Source organism: Syngnathus typhle, linkage group LG17, assembly GCF_033458585.1.
Source record: "Syngnathus typhle isolate RoL2023-S1 ecotype Sweden linkage group LG17, RoL_Styp_1.0, whole genome shotgun sequence".
NCBI lineage: Eukaryota > Metazoa > Chordata > Actinopteri > Syngnathiformes > Syngnathidae > Syngnathus > Syngnathus typhle.
In genome coordinates, this window is record NC_083754.1 from 9040799 (window position 1) to 9066809 (window position 26011).

The following is a 26011-nucleotide window of genomic DNA, read 5'->3' on the forward strand; positions in this document are numbered from 1 at the left end:
TTTAAAAAAATATGACGTTGAAAATTCCTGATTTAAAATTCAGACAGTATTTTCTCCCAAACAAGGTTGAGGAGTAAAGATTGGAGTTGAAGGCATTGGGCAACCAACAGATGTCAGCAAAGAACCTTAAAATATATATATTTTTTTTAAAAATACGAATTAATGTTTTGAACACTTTTTTTTTATTGAACTAACAGTCACTTATTACATTTGAAACATCTTGCTTTGGACATGTCAGACAAGCATAATTTCTGTTCAGCGTTTTTTTTTTTGATGAGATATCACTCCAGCCTCAGCATAGGACTTTTCCAATGAATATCTGGGGTTGGGTTCTCTCCCAATCACTCCCTCGTAAATGCTGATAATAAAAATCACTGATTTAAAAAATCTGATTCAATACATTAATAATAAGTAAGTGCAGCCAAATGACCATCCTCGAGAATCATCACTGAAAAATGGCTACTCATTCACATCAGAGCAGCCAATGAACATTTTTATCCACCGCTGGTAGGTCTCCATGGGGGATGGCTGGTGATAAAGTGGACTCTTAACAGGGTGCGAATGGCTTAACGGGCCATGTCATGAGAGGCACAAAGAAATCATCCATGTTGGGCATGACAAACAATTTCTGTTGACGACAACGGGTGTTTTGTTTGCTGTTCAAGAAAACACGACTTGTCAGGAAGTGACACTGACCTGGAACTCTGCTCTGAGCTTTCTCTCAATCCACTCTGTGACTTGAGAGAAGTTGACCTCTCTCTCCCCAAGCATGGGATGCACACAAAGGTCTAACTTAGGAGGTGCCCGGAAACTGTACCTGAAGAAAAAAAAATCAAAATGTTTTGCTTGTACCACTTGTATCCTGAGATACAAAAGAAGAAAGACAGCAAATACCAGATCCTGTCAGAAGGGGGAGGCGGGATGTTAATGGCCAGAGTTCCGGAGAGTTCCAGAACTTCTACGGTGAGCATCAGAGGCATGTTTGTCACCTCGTCTATTTTCTTCCTGATGTACTCTGTATTCTGGAAATATTTGGACTTTGCTAGCTTGTCCATAACATTCAGAATCTTCCTACTGGTGCTGCCTGCTGAGTTCCTGTTTCAGCGTGTGGGTGGTACACATTCTTAGGGTCCAAAATGTTTCACCTCTTGAACGACAATCACCGCAGTGTTAACCTACATGTCAGCTGAAGCAGCAGCCGCTGCCGTCTCTGACCCACACGCCTGCGGCTCAGCTGGTAGGACATCGTCTTCGACACCGGATGACTCTTCATCGCTGTCCGCTAGTTTAGACAACCTGCGTTTGGAAAATATTACGATCTCTACAAGGCACTACTATTATTGATCATTTATTTTAAACCTGTGAAGTCTACATGATTATGTATTTTATAAATGGGCAAATTTACTCAGCCATTGATTTACCGTTCTGGCTGAGCCTCGTCTTGATCCTCTTTCCCCAGTCTGCTCAGGTTGATCTTGGTTTGCAGGGTCATTCGAAAGCAGCCGCTGTACATGATCTGCAGGTCCAGCCACAGACCTAAAACAAACGTTGATGTGCTCATTGTGAATCCGCGTTGCTGCGCCCGCCTTTACGCCGCGTTTCCGCACCTCTGCTGTCCAGTGTAGGTTTGGAGATGCTGAGAATTTGAGGCAAGCAGGTGCCCATGTCCAGGTCCACCAGGGTCATCTCGCTCATGAAGTACTTTAACTTGAGTGAGACAAACTTCATCTTTTAGGAGAACTTTGTCCAAACACAATCGACGCATTAGGATCGCGACTTTTTAACTAGTATGCTTTCGGATGGATGGAAAAATGCCGCCAACATCGTGGCCCCGTTAGGACGAATTAGAATCGATACCAAAGGCTGTAATTTGTCTTTCCCGCTTACCTTGAACTTTGACAGTTTCTGCTGGATCTTGCAGGCAACTACGTTGGCCCAGTATTGATCATGTAGAAAGACCCAGAAGATCCTGCCCGCAATTGAATTCATCCAGGCGGTTTGGCCCCCCGCTGGGTCTTGCTCCACTTCACAATCTGCACTTGACTCGGCTCGAGCTCCTTCGGTGGCATTGGACGGCGTCTGTTCAAAATGTCCACAATGTTAAAGAGGAGTCGTGCTTCTAACGATCATGGATGCTTGTGAATTTGGAGTCTCACTTGATTGAGAGCACCTTTTACATTTTAGGTAAGCGCTAAGTCAACTTTGGGCGTGCTGCTCATTGACCTTTTTCTGAGCAGCGTCGGAGTCTTGAACGCGTCCGCAACCGTCCGAGTCAACCAGCTGCGTCATGTCGGCTGTGTAGTCCAGCAATTTTCTGGCCCATATTGGCTCTGGGAGGTTAGGATGCTCCTCTCTGCTGCCTTCATCAGCATCTCCACCCATAGGTGTCAGGAGTGAGAGAAATGACGAGACTGAAAGTGTCTTCACTGTCAATAATGTCTGGTTTTCTTTGTCTCAAAGATGGAACAAATAAATCTCTTCTCAAGGCACTGATGTATCTTTTAAAGTGCAATGTGCCTAATGAAGTGTCTGCTTACCTGTGATGTCAGAGATTGTGGTGCCAAGGGTGGAAGCAGAGCGGAGGTTCTCAAACCACTCCTCCTTCTCTCGTCCCGTGCGGGCAAACAGGTAGAAAGTAACGGGAGGTGCGTTATGCTCAGGGATGGCAGCATTTCTTTTTGACCCCTCTCCCTCCTGCCCTTCCTCCACATTCTCCTCCCCAACTTCCCCCTCAGCCAGAGTGATGCAGATGGGGTATTTCTTGTTCCAGAGCCTCTTCCGAGCCAAACCGGGAGGTGCGAGAGTTACCTGTTGGCAATCAACAGAAGGGACTTTGTACCGCTGACGCGAAGGCCCGCTATGGTATCGGTGCAGCGAGATGGACCAACCCGGGAGTTTGCCAGCTGGTAGGTACGCAAAGGCCAGCAGGTGCTCTCTTGGGTCGGCCCATCGCATGCTTGCTGGTAGGACAGCCGCAGCCGACTGCCTGCCAGGCTCGCAAAGACGGGATATCTGGCAGAGCGGTAGAAGGTCTCCGTGTTGTAGCTCGCTGTTTGAGTCAGCCAACCCTGAAATACATTCAGATACAAAAAAAGTAAAAACCCGGTTGTTCTTTTAAGTTAAGTCCCCAAGTTAAGTCCCAATTATCGTCACACACATCTGGGTGTGGTGAAATTTGTCCTCTGCATTTAACCCATCCCCGTGTGATTTTGATCCATCCCCTGGGGGAGAGGGGAGCAGTGAACAGCAGCGGTGCCGTGCTCGGGAATCATTTGGTGATCTAACCCCCCAATTCCAACCCTTAATGCTGAGTGCCAAGCAGGGTGGCAATGGGTCCTATTTTTATGGTCTTTGAACCCACAACCTTCCAGTCTCAGGGTGGACACTTTACCACTGAGCTGGTCACTGTTAATATTGATTTTTACCTCAAAGGTTTCTGCTGCCGTGGGCTGGCCATCCAGTGGTTGTCTATTCGTGGGCTTGGCGTAGCACGATTTTCGCGTGGAGCCGGAGCATCGGGCAGCGAGTACAAAGGCGAGCACCAAGCCCACAATGAATCCGCAGACGACCCCCACTGACACACCGGTCACGTAAGAGGCTAAGGGCACGGTGGACAACAAATAAAGCACCAGGCCTGCCAAGAAGATCCAGTAATTCTGAAAGGATGTGTCCGGCATCCCGGCACCATACATTCCGCGCCGTTGTGCAGCACTCGATTTGTTTGGCAGGACCGCCGCCTTTTTCATATTAGCGCAGGTGGGAATGCCGTCTCTATTGGACCGCCCCTGTTCTGGAAACACGATGGAGCTCCACCGACGTCTTCTCACATGAGCACCGCATCCATCGCCTTCGGATGTCCTCTCGGATGTCAGGTCTGCATCTTCTCGTCCCGCTGTGCCGGCCACGCCCAAACTCCAGTGCTCCTCACTACGCGTGGTTTGATTGACCTTGCTCTGAAACTCTTGCGGGGCCTTAGAGTGCTCTCTACATCGGTTCTCTGTCATGGGGTCTGTCGGATGGGGTGTTTGTTGGTCATTTTGCTCATTTGAGAATCCACCTGCGGGCTGGGTGTCTGCTGTCTCGGTCTTTGTGTTCATCAATGGATTCAACTCAAGCCTTGAGTCTGGCTCAGAGATGTTGGCATCCCCCGCAACCTTGCGGGAGACCTGAGGTTTTCCTCTCAGGTCTGTTGAGGATAATTTGAACAGGCTGGCAGCCGGAAAAATGGCCGAGGAGGATGATGCGGACAAATCGTCAGAAGAGGCCGGAAAGGATGGTGGATGAGGCAGTTGGTAGCTTAATGGGCTCTGGATAGGCTCCATCTCCAAAGGTTTGTCTTTGGAGAAGGCCACTGTGGGACCCTCCTTGTTGTAGTTCATGTTTAAGAAGAGCTTACGTTCTTCCATATTGCTTAGAAAAAGTTAGTCCAAGAAGAATGGCAAAGATAAAATCAATTCACGGCCAACTGGAGCGAGCATCACCCTGAAAGATGTGACCAAAAAAACACATTAGGTGACACTTGCGGGATTAATGCATTAACAGTTCAAAACGCAGACATCCAACGTCAGAACAAAGAAATTAAATCCCATCACTCATTTTAAAATACTTGAAATAGCGCAGACACTGTTCAAATAGTCAAAACAGAATTATCAAGGTGGGAACGTTGCACAGACATCTCTCCTGCGCTGCATCCTACATCCTGAATGATAGCCAAATGTAAAAGGCCTCTGCCTTTGTACCCTTGCCATTTGCTTTAGTAAACATAATTCTGCATTTCCCGTCCTGGAAATTGTTTAACTACCTTTGACAGTCAAGTGGAGAAGATCTTGACGGCGTGTCACGGAGCAGGGACGAGAGACAGATGCATAAACTCAGCCGAATGTGTCCGAACTGCACCGCAATATTGCGAAGAAACTCTTGGCGTGTGCCGCAAGAAACTGCACGTACGTAAAAAAAAGAAATAAATCAGAGACAAGTCTTTGTTACTCTGGTTACCCTTTCCCCCACGCAAAAAAGATATTACAGGAGGGCTCATTTAACGCTCGTCTCTTGCTTTGCTTCTTTTCGGCGTCACACCAAAGCGTTACAGTGTCGTCTCTTTGTGTCCTTTCAGATGGTGTCAAACCAAAGCATCATAACGTGATTATTGGTCTCCACAGAGCGGTAGACTGGACGAATCTCTTAATCCAGATTACCTTTGGAGTAGAAGGTTAAAGATTGACAGCGCTACTCATCCTGTTGCCAATACTTATGTAATCGCACCGCCTGTATTGCACAATTGTACACACGTCGTTGTGAATTTAGTTTAAACTTTAAACTTCAATCATTGAAGCCATTATATTTCACTGTGCACGATGCTGGCAAACCGATAGATATTTAATTCACGAGGGTGAGCGCTTGACGGGCGTTTCCGGTTTTATTTTGTGTGACTCTAGGCCGGAAGTTGTTGGTGGCTACGTTGATTTTGAGGCACTTTATCATTAGACCACTGTTGTGCAAATTTGGCCGAACGCAGGTGGAAAAAAATGTCGTTTTGTTCCTTCTATGGTCGGGAGGTTTACAAAGACCACTTCAAACCAGGTGCTGCTACCACTGATGCCTCTTTACTCAATGTTCTTTCATAGTTCCGTTGCCACTTACAACTCTTTAATGTTCGAAGTCAACGGTGGCGAGCTAGCCGTATAGCCCAAGCTAGACTCGAGTTATTCAACTGTACTTCTGTAAATTCCTCGACAGATGTGTGAGTTAAATATGTGTTATCAATAAGTGACATAGCAGTGCAATTGTCTTTAATGGTCCACCCCGGCCAAGTTTTATCAAATGAAGTACGAACTTTTGTAACAAACTTTATAGGTTGCACAACCCTTGCACTACTTCCTGACTTGACAAGTAGCATCCCGAATGTTGTCATCATCGAGTCATCTGTTTTCAACGTGAAGTGGTTACCTTTGGGCAACAGGTGTGAGGCAGATGACCTAACCTCCATTCCACGTCGTCATCATCATCACAAAAATGATTGCTTCTCGGATCATATCAATTCTCATGGGATCAGCAAACTGTTATGTTCATTTCATGGGGTCTAATTTTTCTTTTTTGTCATCCTATAGGAATTTACGCGTGTGCAAAGTGTGACCATCATCTTTTCACCAGCCGCTCCAAGTTTGAACATTCATCTCCTTGGCCCGCCTTCACGGAGACCGTGCATCAAGACAGTGTGGCCAAACATCTGGAGAGACCTGGAGCCTTCAAGGTACAATCCCAAGAAAATCACAAATAGACACCGACTGCAAAGTTAATTTAACACTTTTTTTTTTCAGTTGTGGTATGAGTGACCCGCAACTGACATGTTGTAGAATGATTCATTCTAAAACTATTTGATTGTGACGGCCCCAGAAATCACTCAAGAAATTTTGTTTCCCTCCAGGTGTCATGTGGCAAGTGTGGAAATGGCCTCGGCCACGAGTTTGTCAACGACGGGCCGGCCAGAGGCTTGTCTCGTTTTTGAATATTCAGTAGCTCACTGAAATTCATCCCTAAAGGTACAGTAGAGGAATTCCCTAAATTTTTGCGTCTGCATGCTGAGAAATGCTGTCACAAATCATAAATTGAAAAAAGTAAACGAACTGAGGACAATTGTGAACTCATCGGCAAGAGTAAATAGTTTTAATCTTCTCAGATGCCTGAGCCCTACTTTTTTTTTTTAAATAATCTACGATTTATCGAAAAATTATTAAGCTTTTTTGACCGTTTTAACAATTTTTTTGAGCTCGGCATTTACACATTTTGCTCTAGAAAATCTCCTTTTGTCATCTTTCTCCATTGAAATGAACGGGAATGGTGTTCTGTACCAACCCCTCATTTTGTGCGTGTGGGTGTGTGAACAACTTGGCCACCAAGGGGCAGTACAATACACAGACAAACGAATACATTTGCAGCTTGACTCAGCAAGCTGCAGTCTAAAATGGTTTTCAAAGAGGAGAAAGCCAGTGAGTATTTTTATTGTTGCTCTACATATGTTGCTTCACCATTTGTGTTCGTAACTTATTTATTAGTATGTAGATAATTTTATGTTTTGTAGAGTGTTTTTTATATAATGCTTTGGTATCAACCTCCCAGATTTGGTCGTGTTTATCAGGAGAAGACCTTTATTTGTATAGGTGCATGCTTAGAATACATGTCATATATTTTGCATTTCATCTCTGCTGCTAATGTGATCTTTACACATGCCATATCTGCTTCTTAGGGAACTATTGTTTATATAATGATGTAAACAGCACAGGCAAACGGCATTTGTTTGGGATGTAGCTTTGATTCTATCAAGCAACTACCATTTGAGCAAACTTGATTACAATTGTATGGCAAGAAAAGTCCACATCATGCTGCATGTTTTTGCCTCACCCCACAGACAAAGTTGATGGATAGCAAAGTGAGCGCACAGGAGGAAATGCTGCTTGATGCGTAAACGTTTCTGGATGCCCCAAAATGTGTGGACAGCGAATGAAGCGCTCTGGGGAAAAGCCCAATGGGAACACCAGAGTTCGGATGGACAGTGGCCACTCTGAACTGCAGCAACAAAGAGCTTTTTATTTTAATGTTTAAGATTCAGGAAAACAATGCTTGGCTAACCTTTACACTAGGTCTTTAAGTTATTGTATTTGGTGATGAATTTGATACTTAAACTATATTTTCTCCCTTCTCACAATATTAACACTTAAATCTTCAGTTGGGGGCAGTTATGTGAAACCATGCACTGAAGCAACATAATATTTAAAACTTTACTTTGGTAACCTAATATTTAAAACTTTACTTTTGTCTTGATGAAAACAAGCACAGCTTTGCTTCTTGAATAAATATATTTAATTAACCAATCCTGTTATTTTTTGTCTTTCTTGAATGTTGAACATATTCCTATGAAGCAATGTCACGGTTTAAAAGACAATTGTTCGCATGACCGCTATTGTTGAGTTATTCTTACTCTAGTGATCACATTAATGTCATCAAGTTTTCATCCACTTTTTTGACGCGTTTATCTAAGTTGTACCATTTTTAGCTTTGTTATCAGCCAATGCTAATATACCGTCGGTTGGAGGGTTTTAACTCATTTCAGTGCTTCGGAGTGTGATAAAGCTTTAGCTTTAGCAACTTCTTCTTGAGCATCATAATCATTGGCTTGAAGCGTTTGGACTGTAATGCCAGGGAGACTTTGGCTGGCTTAGCGTCAACGCCTGCTCAAAGAGTTTGGGTTTCGTGTCAGTGTAGGTCTTCCACTGCATGCAACAGATCCTGCTTTGAGAAGCTTGCCACGGATGGAATTAATTGTCGTCTCCCCCTGGCAACTTTGCATCGCTACTCGATTGTCAGTTGGCAAGATATGCTTGCAACAGATGCAAAGCCAAAATCTTCCAATGTTGACGGCCTCATGCTCGCGCATTGTGCAAATGATCCCTCGAAAGAAACAGAAAAAATGAAATGTATGCTGACTTTGGCAACAACCCTTAACATTTGAAGCGTTTCAATCTGTATGTACTCTGTGAAGGTTTTTCAGTGGATGGCCTAAACTTGTCCTCTCTGTCTTGGCTTAATCTTGCCCGGGGGCCCCTCATTTATCTCGTAATACCTTCCTTGCCACTGATTAGATGTCTCTGTTGTGGTTCCTCTTCAGAGTCGCCACACACAGCTGGCACACAGACTCCTCATCGTGCTCGGGGTTGAATACGGGATGAGGTAGCGACAAACCCTGCAGACAAAAATACAAAATTAAAACAGATGTGAGAATGACAGATGGGGAGGGAAAAAGGAGGACGGGACGCTCTTAACGTGCGCTATCTGCGCTCAAACACTTTGTTGCTGGCGCAGGCTCAGCAGCCGCATGGCCGAGAGGAAGCAAACTGGAAGTAGGAAGTGGTAATCCCCTGATAAACATCACAAGACACACTTGGACTGCAAACACGTTTTTTCCTCTCTTCCACTGATCTCTGGGTCTCATCCTGAGTCCGGATCCGTAATGATGTTGAGAATTCCGGCGGGCCAAGGGCAGAGCCCGGAGGTTGCCGCTGAACAATCTACGACGCAGGGCAACCTGTTGTGACTAACTTTATGAGCAGCTTCCGCCCACCCGTTCGGGCTGTTTATGAGCAGATGCACCTGCTTCTGTTTTGAGTTCTTCAGAATAACGACACGCCATGCCACTTCAATTCTTCTCGATTGAAACCATCTTGTGGGCTCTTTAGTGGAGAAGCTTGCCATGAGGATCAACGTTCCAGAGGAAGCCAAACACCTCCTATAGCGGTGGTGAAAATGTCCTCCATATGGGCTTTGGACTCGGCGTAATGAAGAAAAAGAGAAATGGGGCTTTTATACAGCAGGATTCTTGCTGTGGATCAAAGAAGATCACTGCAAGAGATTGACGGTGCTCCAACATCTTAGTGTCTCTGTCAGGATGGCTCACGCTTGGAAACTAGGGCCCTTGAAAAATGACATTATAGCAAAAGCAATTGCTGCCGTTTTGGTACCGAATGGATGGCTATCCTTAGCTGCTAGTTACCAACGAGCTCGCTGCTATTATAATTTCACATTCAACATGAAGTCAAATCAATTTGATCACAAACAAGGGCCTCGCATGGCCAAAGTTGACCTCACATCTTTTGTCACTTTTGATCACCGTCGTTCTTGTGACATCCAGCGTCTCTGCAGGCTGCCTTTTGAACATCACGTATGTGTTTGCAACGGTCTCTCACTATCTCCTCACTCATCTGTCTCAGAGGAGCTAGCCCCAGACGACAGCTGGGATCCACCTGAGAGCTTCAAAGCGAAGCGTGGTAACGCTATTGTTCTGGCGGATCGGGGAGACGGGCTTTTATTTTCAGGGCAGGACAAAAGTGGCTGATTGTGGGCCCCACATGCTACTTTTTATCCTGGCCTGATCACAGACTACACAGGGATTTAGGATGGAGTGGTTAGGGGGGGCCATCATAATCCTGAAGGTTGGGGGGGTGCTCTTCTATGTTGAAGAAGAACAATCCCTTGGTGGTGGTTTGACTGTGTGCTGTACTTTTTTTTTTTTTTACTTTTTCAAGTTAAATCAAGATCAAGTTAAATGGAACTTTGTAGAGGCTTAAGGCAATAGGGAAAATAATGAAATGTTTGTGTAAATCCAAATAGCACACTACTTTTGTTTAACTAGGCAGCTGTTTGTACAAACCTTTTAACTTTTGCTGCTGTAGAAAACAAACAAAACAAAAGTCAGGAGGCGACTACTAGAACAACTGAACCTTATTTGGTATTAATCGAAGGCACTTCAAAGAGTTATGACTTCCGTTTAACTCAAGTCTAAATGGGTTTGGTCTGTTTTGAACACAGCCACATTCCAGTTTTTTGTACAAATACTGGTAAAGGTGCTGCTCTCAAATTGAACAGAGGTGTGTAGACTTTTAGATCCAGTCTTGCACGTCTTGTTTGTTTGCATTACTTTTTGACCTTTCATTGCGGCCAGTCTCACATAATTTACATGGTTTGGTCCACGCCACGACCTTTCAAGCCAAACTTTCCGTGACTGGCCCACTCTAAAAATTATGTTTTTCACAGCTCCACTTTTTTTTTTTTTTATGGGATAAACAAATTGGCTCAGTGATACGTAGTGTCCTCCCGCAACCCGAGCACCCTGTCCAAATCTCAGCCACCCACTGAGCCAACCCTGCAATTTGCTCATCCTCTCTCATCTTCTTGGGTCGTGATGCCACATGAGATGCGCTGCATACCTACTATGCGGGCGAAAAGAAAAAAGTTAAGTCAAGGGTGTGTTTTTGAGAAATTAGCCTGAAATATCTTGAATGTGCGTTTGCAGCAGATGTGCACTTCAAGGTTTTGGCTTGGCCCGACCATGTTGGTTCTTGGTGGTTCTTTTACCGAACGGGAAATTTTAAGTTCTGCAGAAACTGAATGCTAGAAAGTGCTGTCAAGAGTAAGTGGTGATTATCATCCAGACAAACCACTCCAAGGATTTGCAGTGTTCTTGGAATTGATGCCAGCAAGGACGCTTGCTGACTCGTGTCTCTCTTCACAGGTGAGCATGGGGAGCTGTGCCGTCCCTCCAAACAACACCAAGCGCAATAGGAAGCACTGATGAGCGAGACAAGACCTCACCGCGAGTGACTCAAATGTTGTGCGCGCGCGTTTGCTGGTGCAATCGTCACATCTTGAGCAAGTGGAGTTGGGCCGAGGGGGGCTTTCCACTAGCCTGATGCCTTTGTGCCCCTCGGCGCCTCCTGAGCAACACACTCGTCCTCGCGCTTCTTCGGTTGTGGAGCCAAGTCAATCTCTGCAGTTATCCATCACCACCTTCCCCTCGCATGTCAGAAAATTTGACACTTGGCGTAGATCGACTTCAGTTCTACTCTGTTGCATTTTTCCCCTCCCTTTTCTTTGTAAGGCAAACACACGCTCAGATCGGCTAGCAGTTCTCTCGCTCTCGCACCCTCAGGATGCGCCGATTCCGAATGAGCCTGTTTTTCTGTCTTTGTTATTGCATCCGTTGAACATCAGCTGAGAACATCTTGCTTCAAGAGCATTTGTCATATTGCAATTTCCGACTAGGCTGCAGGAACCCAATAGTCTGCATTGTTCACTGAGCGTCCCTTACAATCGTGCTCTGGGCTTCATTAACCACGACGATGGCAATAGAAATCCAGTGGCCGCGTTGCAGAATCACCAGCCGGCATAAACTCCAGCACCGGCGCTTAACAGTCCCGTCACACATTTGTTGGCTGGACACTGCCATGTAAAATAGCAAGTGTTGTTTTCTCATCACAAGCTAGCGAGTCGTGCCATCCCTTGCAAAATGGCGTCAATTGTATTTCTTTGTAGAACACAGAGGCAGCAGTTCTTCATGCTGGCGGAATGATGAGGCCCGTTGAATTCACCAATCAGCGCACAGCAAGCTGAATCATGGATGGAGTCTCTGGTGTGTTGCGTTCGGAAGACACACTGGCATCGAAAAGACTCTCAACCAGAATTGTTTTTCTTGCTCGATGATTCCGGATGAGGATCTGTTTTCATTGTACCGCCGCCAAAGAGTTTAAAAAAAGGTTTTCATTAAATTTTGATGATTTGGTTTGCCGCATTTGTTGCCTGGGATAAACAGATGTTCTCTTTTGATGGAGATGATTGAACATGTCCGTGGAAGGGATCCACGTCATTCTGAAGCTACTATTAGTTCCCAGCCGGCCTGCTTTACTTCCTCACAAACTGCATTTGGTACACTCACGTTGCCTTCGGCCAAAACCGCTGTCAGCACCCAGGCTGATAGTTTGCTCGTTTGAGTCGAACCTAATTTTGCATTCCTTTTGAAATGCAGACTCTTCCCACGGGGTAGAAGCCCATCTCTTGTTTCTGCAGCATGAAGCCATTTTGACACACACACGCACACGCTCATACACGCGCGCAGACGCACACACACACACACACACACACACACACACACGCACACACACACACACACACACACACACACACACACACACACACACACACACACAAACTCAGAACGTTGCCTCGCTCGTCTGCAAGATATTACAGGACAATTGATACTATTCACTCCTGAGTCCTCAAGGGAAGGGCGACCGACCAACAACTTCCATCCCCTCTTTTTTTTTATATTAGCTTGACAGCTCCTTTCTATAACGCTCTGGATTCGACAGGCTGGAATGACAAAAACTTGGGAAACTCCAGCGAGTGGCTAGACAAAGTGTTGTGGTCGCATTGGCCAGTCGTTAGAGGCATCACACAATAGGCTGTATGAAAGAGACGGCCGTAGAAATGTGACGTCACCCACTGGTTTGCGGACTCCGCTTTAAACCTCCTCAAGGCTGGCATTCTTGTTATATTGCAACAGGAAGCGACCATCTTTGGAGGATAGGCTGGCGTGGGAAAGCTGCATATCGTTCCTCTGTCATAAAACCTATAAGAGTCAGCCGTGCAGGCAGCAACCTTTAATGGTCTAACCTACAATCTTTTTACAGCAGGTGTCACCATCATTATAAGACAGCATAGTAGGCCCATGTGTTTAAGGTGGAGTTTTTTTTCATGTAGTGTTTCTACAGAAAAATACTTAAAATGTATTGCACATGAGAGAGTCCCTGTAATATTAAAATAAATATCAGCAGGAGCCCCAAAATTGAACCCTGAGGAACACCACATGACAGTGGGACAGAGCAACCAAGGCTAACACAAAAAGGACCTTTGAACTTCCATAATTTAGAATCAAATCTCAGAATTTACAGAGTCTTTAATTTCCGTGAGAATGTCTTTTTTTTTGTCAGTATGACAAAAGGAGTGGTTGACGAATGTAGTTTAAGTTTGAGTAACCAACTGCACGGGGGGGGGCTGTTACAGTGACACAATAAAGGTCGGGCTGTGGTTTTAAATCTGACGTCAGGGCAATCAACATTTCAGAAGATGAAAAAAAGCAGCCTTCAATTATCCCATTTGCGGAAGAGCGTGGGATTGGCCGTCACGAAAGGCTCCGTACAGGAACAATAAGTCTCCGCACGCACATCCACAAGAAAAGCGTACAGGTAATAAGGCGACTCGCACGCATAACTTGAGACAATTACAGACGAGCTGTCAGATTTGCAGCCACATGTCTCGGTGAATCCCCCAAACGGGGCTGGAAGGCACAAAAGTGTATGCCAAACTATCACATGTCTTTTTTTTTTTTTCTTCTTTTCTTGCAGCCTTTCACGCATTTGTGTTAAGCATGCCCACAGAGGCCCGCAGCCGGCGCCCCCACCGTACCCTACACACCCGACCACGCACATAGGAGCCAAAGTCCGGATCCCACTTGGGCCGCGGATTAGAAGATGAGGCATTTCCCAAACGTTATTCAGCCCATGTGATGACATGACTGTCATTCTGTCTAATTCCCCCTCAAACTCTTGCAAAGATTCAGCCTGGGAAGAGGGAAGGTAAATAACAGTTCTAAGTTGAAAAAATAGTGCTCCTGCCCAGACTTGCTCTCTGGAAAGGCATTTTAATTTTTTTATTGGAATCATCAAACACACATGAAAATTGCTCTAGTGCAGCTGCTTTCCACAGCGGTCGACGGAGGCCGGCCCATATTTTTGTTTAGGAGTCACATAGCTGTTTACTTCTATGTATCTCCTCCTGCTTTGAGCTCATCCCATAAAAGGGCAGCAAACTCCTCTTTAGAATGAAATTGCTTCCATACCCAAAGAGAGCTTCCTTCATTGATGTGGCTTTTGCTGCTCTTTCATACGTTCAAGGCTGTTAATGTGCACCCCCCCAGCACTTTTTCTCCGGCTATAAACGTCTTTGGAACAGCCATGTCTCCATCCAGCAGGAAGTGCGAGGGCACCTGAGTGAGGTATGCACATCCAGAGCGACGACCACATAAGGGTGCTTTCCATCATTCTTAACGCACATGAAAAGTTGGGTGAGGCTCCCCCGGCTTGTTGCCTTTGTAGCTTTTGTGTTCTCTTCCACCTGAGGGCCCCACCGCTGAACATCTTAGCGGTTACCTGTGTGACATCACGTACCGCTTCAAAAGAAGCCGCACTTCAAACACTGTCATGTGGGCATTGCATCTTGAACTGTTTGGACTTGATTCAGAGACTTCACACAAACATGAATATTGACTGAAGGCTAGTCGAAGACAACCACGAGCATAATGCACCCTCTGAAAATATTTGTTCCTTGACAGGCTAATAAGTTTGGCAGACATCTGCCATACCTCTTCTATCCCGTTACTTTTGCCCATATAACATCTCCTGCAGCAAGTGTGGAGAGTGAAGCCACAAAAGGAGCGGTGCTTCCCATTCCATATCGCAAATGCTCACCAGCATCTTCAGAATGCGTGTGGAACATTCTATTTTTTTCTCCCTCCCAGCATTTTGTAATTTGGCATAATAGCTGACACGTGTACGCGGCATGCATGTCGTGCTCCGGCCGGGCTGCAAGGAGTGCTCTATCAGAGGCAGAGAATGTGGCGGTGCAGCCCACCTGCGGGCCAGATAGTTGATACAGCCAAGCGCTCGCATCCTCTTCCTCTGGTGCTGCTGCATGTTTGTTTAATCTGGCTGTTTATACTACCGGTCCCAAACTCGTCAGCAGAACCCTGAAAAAGAGCAATTAGCGTAAGGACAAAGAGCAAATGACAAGACGTGATGAAAGCAAATGCTCCGTCGTGACCTCATTGGGGCTGCGTGCGACTCCCAAAGATGAGAATTCCTCCGTGCCAGAATGGATTTACAATGGCCGTGCCTCCTTCCAAACATATCATTATTCTATCTTAGCCAGGGTCACGTCAGTGTCTGCCGAGACCTTTAGTTTGAGCTGCTTTTTTGTTCCTACAGTCTCCATCAAAACAACTGCAATTGCACTTGTTTTGACGCTTAACTTTATACATTTGATAGTTTGCCTCAGGCTTTTTAAACAAGAAAGACGGCCAAACCTGTAGAGAGGGAAGAAACACGTATCGAAGATTGCCAGATTCATTTATCAGTGTGTGACGAGAACTCGGCCCCAAGGTGGTGCGTGTGTGTGTGTGTGTATGTGTACGTGTGCACTTGTTCCTCAGATACTTATCTCTCCCCTTTGCCCTCTCGTCCAGTCACACGGTCATTTATTCCGGTTCAAAGTCTGATCATCTCTTTGCCAGAGGCAACTGGAAACCTGTTTTAGCTCTGTAGAGGGAGGGGGGTGCTCATGGCACACGGCAAACCTGAAACCTACTGAAAAGTGTATTTGCTGCCCCACTAATATTTCAAACAGCATCATGCAAAGGGGCTGGTTTTCTTCAGCTGGCAGGAAAACTCGACTAGAACGCCCGTTTAACATGAGTTCAAATGCGGTCGGTTCGTTCTGAACACGGACACGTCCTCGGTTTGTAAATATTTGTGAAGCTATTTGTGAAGTGGACCCACCTTCGGCCATCCTTTTACAGCCTCCACTTTCAAAGGGTGAGTACCGTTTTTTTCCATGTTTAACTAATTTATTGTCCTAAAATCTGGGGTGCGCATTATACATGGGTACAAAAAAAAAAAGTTTTTTTTTTTTTTTTTAAATCCGGATATGATACGGAGGCCGCCATTACAGATGTGCTTTCTTCTCTGCTGTTCACTTCAAACACGCTCCATACGAACACAATGCTCTCGTATCAGACGCTTGCTAGATCACCTGCTCGTTTGCTGTCACAATGTACCCTACACAAATCCGAAACATTTCTTTGCTATTGAGTATGCTAGCGCATGCGCAGTGATAATGACCAGCAGAATAACATCCAGTTGTTCCCAAAGATGATCTTTTTTCTGAAATAATTTTACGTTCACGGACTTAAGTAGGAGTCAAAATTTGGGTGCGTATTATACATGGGTACAGGCTTTTTTCCAGCATCAGCATGCCATTTTTAGGGTGCGTATTATACATGGGGGCGCATTATACATGGAAAAAAACGGTAGCTCTTCTTCCTTTTACTTTTGTTTGTACAAATGGCATCACTATTTTAGTGTCAGTTCACAAAGTCAGCAAGCTATGCCAGTACTGTACATTCCTTTGATCGCATATCCAAATGTATCTTACTATTGAGAATTACTACTCTGTACTTTCACTGAAGTTTCTTTTTTTCCCAAACAGAAATATTGCCTTCTCATTTGCGAGCAGCTTCTGTTGCTGCCACCTCAGGGGGTGTTGTTCATCAGTGGAAGGAAGGTGGAGACTTGAAGAAAAGGGGGAGGTTAGGAGCCCGAGAGAGCAGAGAGAGTGAGAGAGAGAGAGAGAGAGAGAGAGAGAGAGAGAGAGAGAGAGAGAGAGAGGAAACCTTGAATGAGGGATGAGTGGAGCTCAGCCTGCAAACACACAACAGAGCAGCCTGCAAAGACACCTCAAATCACAGCCCGCCCGGACTTGAAACCGACCAAAGGTTTGGAAGGAGAAGAAGAGGGAGGCTCGTGTGTGACAAATGTGCTGTTTGCATTGCGCACTTGTGCAAGTCACCCCCAGCCACCCCCTGACGCAACAGGTCGGCGCCCAAAGTGCACCACCGCTGACTGATGTCCGGAGGCTGCTATCAAAGCCGCGGCCCTTGGGCACCGCGCAGCAGCTCCACTCATGGGATGTAGCGCATGCAGAGTCAGGTTCAACTCAGCCAAGACACTGTCCTTCCTCACCATGCTCTTGATCGTCACCTACTTCTTCTACTGTCTCACGGGGATCTGCCACTCGGCTCCGAGGACGTTTTATGTGGACGATGGGCGTCGCAGCCCGGCGGAGCGGCCCGGGAGCGCTTCCCCGGTGGACGCGCAGGCGGTTCAGCCCCGCAGCCTCCTGGAAGACAGCAGCAGTAACAACATGCCCGTGTCCAACACCTTTGGCAGCAAACGCTTCCCGCAGGCCATCATCATTGGCGTGAAGAAGGGAGGAACCCGCGCCTTGCTCGAATTCCTCCGGATCCACCCGGACGTCAGAGCTGTGGGAGCCGAACCCCACTTCTTTGACAGATTCTACGACAAGGGACTGGAGTGGTACAGGTAGGACACCCGATTGTCTTTCACTTGTCTTTCCAGTACTGTAGGCGTCCCAATACATTTGACTCCCTAACCCTGAAAAGCAGCAGCAGAGTGACAAAGTGCCTCACAGTTCAGAGCCCTGAGGTTTTCTGTGCAGATGAGAGTATGCGCGAGGTTTGAACCCCAACATCTCGCCTAAAGTCATCGGGAATTGACTCCTGCTGACCGCTAAATTGGGCTTTCCTGCCCGGCGTAGTGATTTCAGTTTGAAGGTGGGGCGGATTAACGCCACAAAAGGAAACGGCAGCAACGCGATCCCGAGTGAGGTCACCGAAAGACGACTCGTTTGTTGTCACCCAATCTCAAAACTCAGGCTGGGGAAAGGAGACGGCTTGCTGTCATCTGCAGCAACCCACAGAGAAGTCGCCGGAAGTCATGAAGCGCGAGACGGGGAATGAACTCATTGAAGCGCAACAAGCGAGTCCTCTTTTCAAACTGCCAGCTCAGTGTCACATCTGGAACACACACACTCGCACACACACTTGATTTCATCCAGGCCGGTATGCTTGACAAGTCCTGAAAAACATCACTGAAACTTTTGACCTTTCATCTTGTGGAATTGTTCATCCGCGTCATTTGAAAAAAACATAAAAACAAAAGGCAGTTGGACGCCACTGTTGACTGTAAATAATGGTAGTAAATAATAAACATTGATTGATACCAAAAGGACCCTCAGAATAGACTGCAGACCTCCGCCAAGGCCGAACAATCATTGTTTTTCATTCGGATGTCTGTCAAATACTGAAATGTGGAAAGTCTTTAGCCCAGTCTTCCAAAACAAAATGCAGTTTGAGATGTGGACTAAACGCAGTCTGTACGAAAATAAACATTGTGAAAGGGAGTCCTAGTTGAAGCATAACATAAATACCAGAAATGCAATCTGCATATTTATTTCACTTCCTCATTGATGTTTTTGAAAGCTCGTCAATTGTCAACCTGCAGTCTCGACACCAGAGATCATGTCTTGACAGCAGCGCCATTAAAACGCAGTCCAAGTCCTCAAATGGCCAACAGCAATGTCAGCGCTGACCAAAATTGAGATTTATTCAAATCCGCATCGATTGCACTCTCAGCGACACTTTAATTTGGATTTTTGAAAATGAAATTACTTGGACCAAACGTGTCCCATATAATAATTTTACACATTGAAGTTCTTTATTGCTAGTCCCACTTGAAGTCTACTGTAAACTAAACATACAATAAACCACATCTCTTGATTTGACTAACATCTACGCGCTTAATACGCAAAGCAAAATGCCATGGTCGGCTAACAAAAGTAGCATCAATGTTGCGGGTGACATTTTGGACACCTCCGTGAATGCCAGCAGCTGATAGGTGTAACAGACTCGCCTGCGCATGTTTTTTAACGGCAGCAAAGTTGTGGCTGGAGTTGGAGCTTTATGTGATGCTTAAAAGGCTGATAAAAAAATGGCCAAACTCGTACACCATATGGAGGATATTATAATAAAGCGAGAACTGTGGTTCTTGCTCTTGCAAAGAGTTGAGCTGCGTCACCCTTGTTTGAAATAATTAGCTGGGCAAGTAAAGAAACAGGATGGAAGCAATGAATTACTGGAAGTCAACAAGCCTGTATGGCAGTGAAGCATGCAACAAAAAAAGATGCATTACATTTTGGCACGCCGCTGCGTCACATTTACACTTTGAACCTTTTTGTCTGAAGTGGGACGAACCGAGTGTTTTTAAAAAAATAGTTTGATACTATTCTGTAGCTAGAGTAGATATCCCCTCCTGGAATCTGTGCTTTCAACCATATAGTACATGAATTAGTTTGTTTTTTTTCCCAAATGAAAGTTGTCATAAGAAGGATCCTTCTGGAATGCCACTTGTCTCTGAGAGATGCATTTAGTCCAGTTGTTAGATGTCTTAACATGCCATCGATCATAGATCTGCCATCGATTAAATATCCCCAGGTAAGAGCAGATGAAGAATATTAATGGCAATTTATTCAACAACAAGATTTCTAAAATGAATCTACAATTATGATCAATGAAGTGATATTGTAATTCAACTATTAAATTCAAACATACCATAATTAACAAATAATGCAGGTACATCTCGAGTCCTGCTGAAACCCTTGATGAGTAGGCGTATAAAATATTATGACATCCTTCCAGGCCATTCACCTCATGTTGAGACAATTACTATTACTGCATTGTTCTTCCCGGGGGGGTGGGAGGAGTAAAGAAAAGAACAATTCGCAGTATGTTTAGAATCTGTCGGTGGCAACTATGATTGGGCTTGTTGTGCGGTGCAGCCATGAAGTCACTTTGACCATTGAAACGTCTTGCGCTGCTCTTTACCCTTCTTATTTCCTAACCGATATTTCTGACAAAAGCAAGAGCCATTTGAGTCCAAACGGTCCATTTAGTTGCCATAATAACAGTCAATGTGTTTTTCTTTGAAGAAAATGAAATTATAATTGCATTTGGAGAATATTTTTCAGCTCAACTTCCTGCGCAGAATGTCTTTTGTTCTGGTGCAACGGGGGCAATTCAGCCATCATGTTTTTGGGCAGGAAGTCTCTTAGCCACATCCATGTCTGCATTTAATCTGGAGAGCCGGACTGTCTCCGAGTATCAGTACTTTCATCAGGCCGGTATCACTGGAGGCGGGAAAAGCACAACGACATCTTCACCGCAGCAGGTTTCAGGCTAGCTATTTTTCCCTCGTTGTTGCTGCTGATTTTCTGGCTTCAAACGCAGTCGGCTACGATCGACTTTTTCCTCAAATGGACCTTTTTGTGCTTTACAAGCACGGGCTTATAAACAAGCCAAACATTAGTTGTTACATTGCGTGATGATGTCGTAAACTCGGTGCGGTTAGATATCAAAACAAGGAGTTGCCTCCTGGGTGCCGTCATTTGGCTCGACTTTAGTGATTTGCTAGTTATAAATTACCCTGACAAACGGGGCTCCCTTCTGTCATCTGTGGATGATAAGACTTGATTGATCCGTCACTGGGAAAATGCACGTTGAGATAGCGGAGCAAAAGGGCAAAAAAAAACATTAAGAACGTGAAAATTGTAGATTTGAAATCAGATCACTTGTTTGCCCTCCTGTGATATAAACAGCACCGCTGCTGCAAAGTGCCACCTCGACAACAACATGCAGACCACAACAGGAGTCCATTTACATGCACAACAACGTGCACAAGGAAGGAATCACACGATTTGTCACATTTGTCTCCTGACACCACATCCAGGAGCAAATTTATGACGGCAAAATGTCTTTTATTGATTACGCGCTAATAGTGAGACACATTAAGATGAGGCCGACAGCATTCATTAGTCGTGAGGACATAAGACAACTTATGGTCAATTACCCAAGTGACACTTCAGTGAAGGACAAATCTTGCAGAGCGGGGGAGGAGACGCCTCATCTGCATCTGGACACACAAACACACACACGCGCACACACTGGCAGCAATCTGTCATATTGAGACAGACGTATTGATTAGACACAGCTAAAGCGGGGACAGACAGGCGGCAATGGGACATTTGCAGCTCCTGTACATGGATAAGAATCAATTCATGGTCTTTTATCACTGAGTAGTTTGCGATTCAAATTACTTCAAGTCAACTTTAGATCAATGTGTGACTACTTGGGGCCGTTCAAGAGAATTTCCTTCTGTAATCATTCATCCGACAATCCCACTTGAAAGAGCCACTGGGTTTAATCTCCTCTTTTTACTTAAACAGTGGAGCCTTGAGACGCCGGCTTAGCAGTTTTTCAAGACATTTAGTTTTTGATTTTGAACAAATGAACTTGTACCGCATGGCACCACTGTACTTCACTAACATGTATCCTACATAGTTGAAGACACAAATTCCTCAAAGAGTGTGGCCTCCGCCCTAATAGACACCACCATTACATTAATCACACTTTGAATCATTCACTGAAAACCAGTAAATCCTCATGTGTGGTAAGTAAGTAGTGTTTTTCGTCTCAGTGGTGTCTACATATTTTGTTTCTTATTCAATATCATTATTATTATGAAATAACATCTCCTCCCTTACCCCTGGCAGTTTTCTTTCTTCGGCGTTGACTGTAGCTATGGTTCCAGTCATGTCTGTAAGCGTGCTATAGCGTCGTTGGTATGCTAATGTTTCTATGTTCCGGAGAGCTACAGGCATACATACCTTCACGGCGGTTTAGTCTAGTCTGCCCATGTCGTCTTTTGTCTGTGTTTTCAACTATAATCGTCTTGTAGCAGCAATTTCGTTAGGCATTCTCCAAGCTCCCATCTGATAGAGTCCCTCAAGGCTCCACCCAAAGTCCCCTGTCATTTCAAATAATTGTTTACATGTTTGCTTTGTTTCCTACAGATCAAATTGTAAACAAATGATACAATTTCCAAAGTCTCTACGAATAAGGCTTTATTCTTCAGCACGTGATATCATTAACCACAATAACTTTCAAACTTTAACTTCACTTCCCTTGAACCTCCATCTATCATCACTACTAGTGAACGTCTTGCTATTGACACTTGAAACCAAAGGCCAATAATGACACAGATGCTGCACAGCAACTTCTCCTTTATGTGAACCCAAGCCACATAAAAGCTCCATTTGTTTTCCAGCAGCTCTCCAGAAGACGTGTTGAGAAAACGTAGCGCCGAGCGTTCATTCTTAAATAGTCTGAAATCTTCTGTGGCTCAACGTCACATGGTCTGTCTGTGAAGATGGAGAGGGTGGCAAAAATCAAACATTTCTGTGTGAGGACGCAAAAAGATGCCACTTTGATGAGTCTCAACATGAACTGAGTGACGACCCCACCGCTGCTAACCTCACCAGCATCTTTCATCATGTGTTCAAAAAGAAGAGCTGAGCTAAGCAGTCGGCCACGCCGGTGCGGCTTTTGGGGCCAGAGGTGCTTTTGGGGGGTGCTGAAAGGTGCCTCATTTCTTGCTCTCGCAGAAGAGGCTGGAAACCTGTAGCAAATTGCCCATAAGTGCTTCACGAGTCTTTGCGGTTACGACTGATCAGGGGCTACGGGGGAGCGTAGAGTGCCTCAGAGCGAGAACCCCGGACAACACGAGCGCAAAAGTCCGTGCAGCTTTAATCAGAGAAAATTTGGCGGCGCTTCCACGTGCAGCGATGTGTTTAGCTTATCTCTTCTCTTGATGTACCACTTTTTTGAAGTGGCCTGTGTGCGTATGTGTGTGTTTAACGCACCCAGGCAAAGTTGGCCCCAAGCTCGAGTAGACACCAAAGACCAAATTGAAAATAAAAAGGAGGGGGGAGTGGAAAAAAAAGTCCAATCACAGAAATACCTGAAAGAAAAACTTTCAAGCTGTAGTTCTTGAATGACAACTGACAGACACGTTTTGACTGCAGCACACGCCGGTGCCGCTTGTTGTCGGTTCCTGTTATTATCGTAACCATGGTGACCAACCTCCCATTTCCCCCTTCAACATTTTTATAGTGGCGCTATACGTGGCGTCTGGAGCATTTGCTAAACATGTCAGTTTCCATGGGAGTAGACGTCAATTGACTCCTGTCTGTCATTTTGGTTTCAGGCTGCGCTCAACATTTCAAGGCGGATCACTTGCGACGGGAATGTGCTTGTGTTTGCTGCCTCTTGGGGGCGCTGTCATTTTGTCTATTTTAAAGAAAAATAAGTTGCTGTTTCCTCAGTGGAAGGAATAGTTAACCAACACCAAAGAGACATTTCTAATGGAGCACAACCATCACCTAGTTAGAGGTTTTCCTCCATTGGCTGATGCAGCAAGACTTGTGAGGGCCGTTAGAAGTCAGGTAAGCGGTTGACACTTAGCGGTGGCTGATACAGGATTGAGTGGCGACCGCTCTCGAGTCTCGTCTTGCGTTTGCCTAAGTGGGCTGGGACCGGCTCCAGCCGTCCAAGCCCTTGCCACACCCTCCCCGCCGCAATGGGATGAGCGGTATAGAAAATTGATGCATGGATGATTTGTTGTGTCTGTGCTATACATAACATTTCCGTTGGGATTTAAAAAAGGCACATCAGACATGACTATACTTTTTTGGGGGTGGCAGGGTGTGTCCTGTGGTTGCTGCTTGTGGTTAGTGTGCCACCAAATTTCTTAAATGCCGCTAATAAGGACGGCTTCGAGTGACTACATTGTTGTTTTTTTAAATCCGTTTAGGTTCACAACTCAAAGTAGAACAAAACAATCTGAGTTTGGAAATGGTTGTTGCTAAATAACAAATAAAAGGAACCAGACATTCACACTGCTTGCTATGTTTCAGGAACTTGATGCCTCGAACGCTGGAGGGTCAGATCACCATGGAGAAGACCCCGAGCTACTTTGTCACAAAGGAGGCGCCGAGCCGCGTCTGCACTCTGAACTGCCAAACCAAACTCATCGTGGTGGTCCGGGATCCCGTGACCCGAGCCGTGTCTGACTACACGCAAACTCTTTCCAAGAACCCGGGCCTCCCCTCGTTCCAGAGCCTGGCCCTGAGGAACGCTTCAACGGGCCCGATTGACACCTCGTGGAGCGCCGTTCGCATCGGCCTCTACGCCAAACATCTGGAGAACTGGCTTCAGCACTTCCCCCTGTCACAATTTCTTTTTGTTTGTGGCGAGCGGTTAGTGTCTGATCCCGCTGGCGAGATGGCTCGGGTTCAGGACTTCTTGGGCCTGAAGAGGGTTGTTTCCGACAAGCACTTCTACTTCAATCAGACCAAAGGTTTCCCTTGCTTGAAGAAACCCGAGGGGAGCAGCAGGCCTCGCTGTTTGGGCAAGTCAAAGGGGAGGCCGCATCCCCACATTCCCAGTGCCGTCCTGCAGAAACTCAGAGATTTCTACAGACCCTATAACCGACGCTTCTACCAGATGAGCGGGCAAGATTTTGGATGGGACTGACAGCGGGACAGTAGCCCAGACAAAAAAAAAAACTGATTCTGACTTTGTCTCAGGAACCGGATGTGATGCAGCATCTTCCAAGTGAACCTCCTTCAGGGTATCCAGGATCACATGAAAATGGAATCAAGTTTCTCCCAAGCAGCCAGTTTTAAATACATACATACATACATACATACATACATACATACATACATACATACATACATACATACATACATACATACATACATACATACATACATACATACATACATACATACATACATACATACATACATACATACATACATACATACATACATACATACATACATACATACATACGTACATACATCATACGTACATACGTACATACGTACATACGTACATACGTACATACGTACATACGTACATACGTACATACGTACATACGTACATACGTACATACATAAACAAACAAACAAACAAACATGATTGAATGAACGAACAAATGAATGAATCACACAAGTACGATTATGAAATTCAATGATAAATAGTCTCAGACAATGTGGTCTGGCTTCAACAGAACATAGTGCTAAGCTAGCATTAGCACTGTGATAACAAAATGAAAATACAATTGCTTATCTTCCTTACGAATGGACAGGAGCAAACAATACGGATCGAACAATTGAACCAAATCAAGAACTAATACCTGCACGGAGCTTCAAGCAAGCATTGAGCACAAGAACAAAAGAGATTTCACGAAAACGGTGGAAACAACCGCCATGACGTGCGACTGCTTTGCTGTCGCGTAAAAGCCGCCGATGCCGCTGAACTACAGTGCTGCCTTTGCTCGTTTAATGAACCAAAGGGAGAAAATTGCCTCCAAGTCTATTTTGGACTTTAATAAGCTGATATTTATAGTTGATGTTGATTTACTGATAACTGAAAGATTTTTTATGTATTTATGACACATCGAGACGTGAAAAAAATGCCTTACTGACATTTCCGTTCTTGTATGCAGTATTAAGCTAAGTGGATTGTTGTTATTTTCATGAACATTTACCCATCAGAAGGAAATGTGTTTTAGGTTACAGGGTGCCAACTGTGTTTCATTTTAAACTCCGTATTCAAGTTGTCATTCTCAGTGTTGTAAAGTTCTGTTCTGTTTTCCATGACTCCCAGCATCCCCGCTTCATTTGTTGGCCCGGCCTCACAGAAAAGTTTTTGCTCGAGCCGTATTGGAATTGAAACCACTTGTCCCGCCTCGCAATCTCATGCACTTGGTGACACTTCCGTACATTTGAGCCACATGTGCAATCGCAGGCCTTTCATTATGACCGTGGGGCTCCGAATTAGTCGGTATCCGTTCGTGACACACCGCCAGCCTGTACCGAAGCGACACAACAAACAAAAAACAAACCTCCCGAAATTGTGATCAGAAAAAAAGGTGTATGAAGCCCAAGGGGAGCCAAAGGCGAGTGTCAATTTGACAAATTCAAGTGAGTCATCTCAATGTGGTTACTCAGAAATTGAATTCATTTTGACTGCCTTAATACTCGGTCATTGCTTCATTTCTCAACTGACACCGAGTGCAGTGCAAGTGGC

The 26011-nt window shown here is 45.2% G+C and overlaps 3 protein-coding genes and 1 long non-coding RNA gene across 6 annotated transcripts; 2 read left to right on the top strand and 2 right to left on the bottom strand.

Moving 5' to 3' along the window:
• Positions 1 to 216: 216 nt before the first annotated feature.
• Positions 217 to 5144, bottom strand: LOC133170639 (testis-expressed protein 2-like). Of its 2 annotated transcripts, none has more exons than XM_061303712.1 (12): positions 4802 to 5144; positions 3426 to 4482; positions 2889 to 3068; positions 2538 to 2808; positions 2224 to 2372; positions 1888 to 2079; positions 1608 to 1707; positions 1422 to 1536; positions 1180 to 1296; positions 895 to 1095; positions 697 to 817; positions 217 to 628 (listed from the first exon to the last, which is right to left on the bottom strand). In XM_061303712.1, the coding sequence occupies exons 2-12, from the start codon at positions 4404 to 4406 to the stop codon at positions 548 to 550; spliced, it is 2508 nt and encodes an 835-aa protein (XP_061159696.1). In that variant the 5' UTR covers positions 4407 to 4482; positions 4802 to 5144; the 3' UTR covers positions 217 to 547. The 2 variants fall into 2 exon arrangements, with proteins under 2 accessions (XP_061159696.1, XP_061159695.1); XM_061303711.1 differs by having other exon boundaries at positions 2224 to 2411.
• Positions 5145 to 5419: 275 nt separating this feature from the next.
• Positions 5420 to 7868, top strand: LOC133170654 (methionine-R-sulfoxide reductase B1-A-like). 2 transcript variants are annotated; one of them, XM_061303735.1, is made up of 5 exons: positions 5420 to 5580; positions 6108 to 6250; positions 6425 to 6539; positions 6898 to 6986; positions 7406 to 7868. In XM_061303735.1, the coding sequence occupies exons 1-5, from the start codon at positions 5526 to 5528 to the stop codon at positions 7460 to 7462; spliced, it is 459 nt and encodes a 152-aa protein (XP_061159719.1). In that variant the 5' UTR covers positions 5420 to 5525; the 3' UTR covers positions 7463 to 7868. The 2 variants fall into 2 exon arrangements, with proteins under 2 accessions (XP_061159719.1, XP_061159720.1); XM_061303736.1 differs by lacking the exon at positions 6898 to 6986.
• On the bottom strand, positions 6633 to 15758 carry LOC133170655 (uncharacterized). Its single transcript, XR_009718612.1, has 2 exons — positions 15016 to 15758; positions 6633 to 8737 (listed from the first exon to the last, which is right to left on the bottom strand). It is a non-coding gene; the product is annotated as an uncharacterized LOC133170655 (long non-coding RNA).
• LOC133170653 (heparan sulfate glucosamine 3-O-sulfotransferase 6-like) lies at positions 15581 to 25581 on the top strand. The gene is made up of 3 exons (XM_061303733.1): positions 15581 to 15974; positions 16648 to 17540; positions 23827 to 25581. The coding sequence occupies exons 2-3, from the start codon at positions 17122 to 17124 to the stop codon at positions 24443 to 24445; spliced, it is 1038 nt and encodes a 345-aa protein (XP_061159717.1). The 5' UTR covers positions 15581 to 15974; positions 16648 to 17121; the 3' UTR covers positions 24446 to 25581.
• The last annotated feature ends 430 nt before the right edge of the window (positions 25582 to 26011 follow it).

What these genes read in the sequence shown, in the direction of transcription:
- LOC133170653 (XM_061303733.1), top strand. Translation starts at nt 17,122, where the DNA reads ATGGGATGTAGCGCATGCAGAGTCAGGTTCAACTCAGCCAAGACACTG. An exon ending in AAGGGACTGGAGTGGTACAG is followed by an intron (nt 17,541 to 23,826) that starts GTAGGACACCCG and finishes GCTATGTTTCAG; the next exon opens with GAACTTGATGCCTCGAACGC.
- LOC133170639 (XM_061303711.1), bottom strand. Translation starts at nt 4,406, where the DNA reads ATGGAAGAACGTAAGCTCTTCTTAAACATGAACTACAACAAGGAGGGT. An exon ending in CCCCCTTCTGACAGGATCTG is followed by an intron (nt 818 to 894) that starts GTATTTGCTGTC and finishes TTTTTTCTTCAG; the next exon opens with GTACAGTTTCCGGGCACCTC. An exon ending in AGCTCAGAGCAGAGTTCCAG is followed by an intron (nt 629 to 696) that starts GTCAGTGTCACT and finishes TGTCGTCAACAG; the next exon opens with AAATTGTTTGTCATGCCCAA.